The 6000-nt window shown below is 39.0% G+C and overlaps 1 protein-coding gene across 3 annotated transcripts in view; it reads right to left on the bottom strand.

Annotated features, from left to right (window-relative positions):
- Positions 1–389: 389 nt before the first annotated feature.
- The window catches only part of swt1 (SWT1 RNA endoribonuclease homolog), a 28860-nt gene continuing 23249 nt past the window's right edge, over positions 390–6000 (bottom strand). For all 3 annotated transcript variants that reach the window (XM_078258573.1, XM_078258572.1, XM_078258574.1), the window contains exon 17: positions 390–2149. In XM_078258573.1, the coding sequence (XP_078114699.1) occupies positions 2041–2149 (109 nt within the window). In that variant the 3' untranslated portion in view covers positions 390–2040. The remainder of the gene's footprint in view (positions 2150–6000) is intronic.

Raw genomic sequence — 6000 nt, 5'->3', positions numbered from 1 at the left:
TCGTTTGGAAATCACTTATGAATCATAGCGTATATTCTGGCAGGTCACGGAGTCAAGCTCGGCTATCAGCTCATAGCCGACAGTTCCTAAACCAGCACACCAGCTGATGCCTCAGCTGATTCCCTCTTTTGATTGGCTTTCCAAATAGCGCGCTCTATTTAAACTGCACTGCTGCTCTCCCCGCTTAAGGCTTTCCATACATGCACATGGAAGGGCAGGGAGGTGTGCTCTCCTGCCTCATGCTTTCCATGTATGCACGTGGAAATGCGGGGAGGCCCCAGAACAGAGCCATACCGCCAAATACAAATAGCAGATCAATTAATCTATTTTGACAAAGTGGTCCTGACTGAACTACTCAAAGATCAAGAAAAAGAAATCTCTCATAAGACAAAGCTTCAAAACATTTAATGTCTTGTTGTAAACATTCAAGTCTTTTTACATAAAATATATTTAGTGTTCTCAAATTATTTACATTTCTACTTAAAAATCAACCAAAACTAGCAAAATCTGAACACTCACTGGTTTTCCAACTAGACTCTATTAAAGTTTTGTTCTTTATCATTTATGATTATGCGTGACAACCCCACCAATAGCTTTAGTAAAAAAAAAATAATAATTCAAAAAATAGTCATTTGGTTTCGGCTTCTAACTGGGACCGTGAGACTGAGAATCTGTTGGCTTTCAAAAATCATGATTTCGAAAAGAAGAAGCTCAAAAGATAGCCAGGCATGTCAAACCTTACTCTCTATCGGGTGTTATTGCTTTGGTTTCTATGCTCTTAGCTACATTTGCAGTTAGTTGTGTAAAGTCTAAAGCATAGGGCTGGGTGCCGAAATTCAATACTTTTTAGGCACCGACCAAATTGCCTCCAAAGTATTGAGTATCGAAAGATGCCTTGTCATTCAATACCCAATTTCAATACCTAAGGAGTAAATCTCGTTGAGTCAGTGAGCATGCAGCATGCTTCTACCAAGACCTATAATGTTTGTGATTGGCTGTCTGATGTTACACATCGTAGAGGCATGCAGGAAAAACTCTACGCTGAAAAATAAAAAATAAAAGTTAGTGCCATAATTTGTAATGTTGTAACCTCTTTTTGTTTTATAAAATTGGTATTGTTTAGGAACCGGTATCGAACATTCTTTAACGATACCCAGCCCTATTTAAGCATGCTGTGTGACTATTTAATTTGGTAAAACGAATATGAAAAATATGAAGATGGTTAGCTTAGCGTAGCACAAGGACTCTCAGCAAGAAAGTGAATAAGCGTATTTACCAAAAATGACGTACTATTTCTTTAAGTCCAGTGAACTGAAGCTTTTGGTGAAGTTGAACAATCATAAATAATGGGAACCAACTGCTAAATAGGGTCGGGGATGAAAAATAGTGAACAGGCATTAAAATATACTCTAGTCATTAAAAGAAAGTTGTCTGTCAGTTGTCACAGTGGCCCGAGGGGTAAACCTAAAACTTCAGACATTGTTGCGTCACCACACATTCATATCGTCTAAAACGATCACTAAATAAATATCTCAAAATTCTGTTTGCACACTATGTGACAGACTGTGTTTCAAAAGCAAATATAAATGTTTAAATAATAATAATAATGAAAGCCACCGCTGTGATTTAACTACCGGTAACAAAATAATACAATATGTTCTGTGCATAAATGTTAGACTTACTAAACTGAAATACAAAATGATATATAAAATGCCTCATCACTGCTCAACTGTGATTTGGCAGGAGATATGACAACCAGGTGTAATGTAGCTGAATGAATATTGGAGGAACTCTAAACTCTTAATAATGTAAAACAGTCAGATACAGAAAATACAAGCTGTGTTTAGCAAATGTAATGCCCTTTACAATGACGGCGAACATCCATACATGGAAATTAAAAAAGGGTAAACAGTTCCAGTCACCAGAGGCCCAGTATGAGCAGACACCGTTTCAAATTCAAGTGTTTTACTTCAAGTAAAGGATATCGTCTTTTCAGCGCATCTGTTTGGCTGATGTGCAGACTCCCTGATTCTGATCCAGTCAGGGCAGTGATGTGGTAAAGGGGATTTGTTGACCTGAGGTCCTGACACAACGATCCAGGGCCTCTTTCAGCCCCATTAACTGGTTCCCTCCAACGCTCAGCTTCTCCCTGGGAACACAAGTCAAGAGATAAATTAGACGCAAAAACAGAACAGTGAGCTTGACCAATGGACAAACGGCCTCAACGGCCCAAAAAAAACTATTTCCTCAATCGTCTCGGGGTCCTACATGAACAAAAACATTTCTGCACAAGTTGGAACTCTGTAGTTGTGTCTTTTGCTGCGGTCGATTTAAAGTGGAAGGAAAAAGGCTGTAATGCACCAATCTGCATTAACTCTACTGAACTGCGGATAAAGTGGGGTCATCCCCACTTTGGCCACTCACCCACTTCTCTACACATTACATACTTATCATTCCAATATGCAATTTGCACTTTACATCCCACGCCATGTGTACTTGTCTTGATATTATGTCTTATTTGTATATTTGTATATTATGTTGATATGTGCCTATATGTATATTGTTGTCTCTATTGTACAGTATGTGTCTATATTACTATTTGTCTACTAAATGTTTACTACTACATGTCTATTTGTTGAATGTATAGAGAGTTAACACCTACCGCAGTCAAATTCCTTGTGTATGTAAGGATACTTGGCCAATAAAATTGATTCTGATTCTGATAAAACTGATTCTGATTAAGCAATTTTTGAATCTAAATCTGGTTGTTTGCACATGTCACCCACACAATCCTGACAAGGCAGCTTAGCTGAGTTATCAAGTGTTAAACTCTTAATAAATAATAGGCTTTTTTTGCCCAAAGCTTTAACTTTGGTTGTTGCTTATTTAGTCATGGATATTTAATACCATCAATATTCTCTGGATTTGTGCATTATTATAGTCCTGAAAACTTCTCATTACTCCTTAATCCTGACGTGATGTGTTTGCGCTTCTATGTGGTCATGCATTTATGGAACGATTATTTGGTTTCCCCAATGTACAGAGCAGTACACTGACCCCTGGTTTACAGCCTTTCAGGTAAGCTAAGCTTGCCACAGGACTGTTGTTTTTAGCACAAATTCTCAGGTACAGAGCAATGTTGTGCCTGCTTTGGTTGCTGCGGCTCTATTTGGGGTGTTAGCAAAAGCCACAGCCTGTTTTTAGGATTTATATACCCTGGTTTTAGTTCAGTGTTTTTTTTTATTTTTATCCATTCTTACTAGCAGCTAAATGTTTTGAATTGTACAACCTCCCTTCGTGTGAACCTGGACGACTCCACACAGACATCTTGATGAGTTAACTTCCAATGTGCTGATCATGTTCAGCACTGAATGTTCCTAACAGACAAAAGAGCTTCTCTTTAGGCTGCTGCTTCCAGAAGCCCGCTGACAGCTTTTTTCACACACTTCCCTCCAGTTCATTTACATTTTTCTGGTTACGACACTGCATATATCCATGTAGTTACAAATGCACAGACAAAACACATAACCAGTTTTCACCCGTGAGCACAAACACATGCGCATATTGGCTGTCAGTCTTGGCAACAGCTGCCTAGCAGCAGAGACACTGAGGGAGCTTGTTGCTTGTTTGTGTCCTTCTTTGCTTTGTTTCCATCAGAACATTATGTAACTGCAGGGCGGAGAGAAGGAGGAAAGAAAGAGCAGTGTTTGCCGGCTGTTGACGCCCCCTGTTTTCACCCTACATCCATCCATCCACCTCCCCCTTCTTCATCCGAAAGTGCAGCTGTGTTTTTATAACCCATGGAAATCGCAGGTTGTGTTACGGACTCTTCACTCTTGCCGGGTTTAAGCTACTCCCAGATTGTGTTGGTCTGTCACAAATGATCTGGTTTAACATTCCAGCATGCTGCGTGGACAGAGGGACTGTGTGAAAGGCTTCCTGTCACCGTGTTTACTTGGCTACAACTACGGATTCATTAGTGTGACACAGTGGTCACGACAAAGAGCATCGAGCTCTTGCAGGAAGGATCTCTTAACGCAGTCACACAAAGTCAGTGACGCACATGAATTGTGCAGAGTCACTGACCCAGACCCACAATGTTCACACACACAAAAGGGAGAGCTGTGCTGCTTCTGTGTGTTACATAACAGTTTGTATGTGTTTGATATAATTAATGGATATCCTCAGGAGACAGCAACGATTTGCACCAAATCGAATATAGAACCACATGATGCATTAGGATGACATAACTGATTGCTGTTCTTCTCAAGCCAATCACGTTATGCTGCTATGGACACATGGATTATCTCCATGGTGACCAACTCTTGGTCTCCACAATCTACTTCTTAATATCAGAGGAACATGCTTTGAGATTTTCGCTTGATGCTGTTAACATGAACAGTGTTTCCCTTCTTTCACTGTACACCAATTATGCTGTAAAGAATGAATCCTGTTGCACACGTTGATAATATTAACTAGCTAAGGCATTTTTAAGAGTTTTCCCGTTTGACGTTGATTTAAAAGCCTAAAAATTGACCTGACGAGTGTAAGTCAGTCGCACAGAAAGGCTTACGAAGGAAAGCCAGTTAATGATAACAAGGTGGCCCTGGGTTTGCTTAGGAAATGTTTGACCTACAAAGGCTTGCAAGGTCTTTTGGTACAGTCCAATTAGTAAATGATGAAATAGTATTATACTTCAGTAATATTATGGAATAGAGGATGAAAGAAAAGCTCTATTTCTAACATGGCTATAATCCATTTATCATTTAATTGCTGAAAAACAAAAATATTGACTTGGTGAGAAACAACTGAGAGTGAATGATCTTTTTCATCAAACACAAAGCAGTTTCTCTTCAGTGTAGCTTTTGAATCAAAAGAACAGAAAATTAATTAATGAAAGGCTTTAGGCTTTCTATAAATAAATGATGTGCTGTTCCCTATAGGATGGTTAGTTTTATGAAAACAGCAGTACAGTGTTTCCCCCTGGTCATTCTGCTTGACTGAGTTATTTAAAACGAATGTGTAAATATTATGATATAAGTAGGGCTATCAGCATTAACGCGTTAATCGCGATGCGATTAAGGGCCGAGCATAATGCGTTAATTTTTTTTTATCGTATTAATCGCATGCCGCCATTTATTAATTTATTTTCACTTCACTCGGCTTTGCATCGTGCCTAGCAGCCTACTATTTTGCCGTACTTCCTCGTAACACATCCTCATTCTGGTGCCACTGATATGTCTGCGCTTCTCTCTGATGCTCTGAAACAGACGTTACAGGAAACAGAAACATCGCTGCACGTGGCGCTAGTTAACACTACACTCGACAGCAGCTAACGTTAGCCTACCGCTAGCTAGTTAACACTACACTCGACAGCAGCTAACGTTAGCCTACCACTAGCTAGTAGCTGGATTAAACATGGTTAAAATGTTGACAGATAACGCTAAACGGTGTAAAGTTTGTCTGTATTTCACTGTAGAGGATTCCGACAACGGGATGTAACAATCTGCAGCTGTTGTTGTTGGAAAAACACAGACGGTGTGTTCAATGAAACTGGTAATTTACATTCTCGTGGTGCATTCAAAGTTGTTGTTAAATGCCCTTTTCCCATCTGGTGGTTGTTTTTGTCATTCAACAGCTATTTACTAGTGAAATACGTTATTGTTATAGTGATTACATTATTATTATTAAACATTTAATTTTGACGATATGGCCTTAGCAATAAACAAGCCATTCTTTAATGTCGCCAACTGTTTAGTACCCTTCTTTTTTTTAACTTTCTTAAAAAGTATTGGTTCAGGCACTGTTCAGGCACCGGTACCGTTTTAAATGTACCGCTTTAGCACCGGTATCCAAACCAAACAATACCCAACCCTAATATTAACTCTAGATTCAAATGTGTGACTAGATAAAATAAATAATAAACAAATTATTAATTACAAATCTTAAAATCAAGTTCATAAAGCAACTACACAAGTGCACTGTGTGTCTTTCCCAACT

Source organism: Sander vitreus, chromosome 9 (assembly GCF_031162955.1).
Source record: "Sander vitreus isolate 19-12246 chromosome 9, sanVit1, whole genome shotgun sequence".
In the NCBI taxonomy this organism is placed as follows: domain Eukaryota; kingdom Metazoa; phylum Chordata; class Actinopteri; order Perciformes; family Percidae; genus Sander; species Sander vitreus.
The sequence above is the reverse complement of the archived record's forward strand: the minus strand, read 5'-3'. Positions and strand labels throughout refer to the sequence as shown.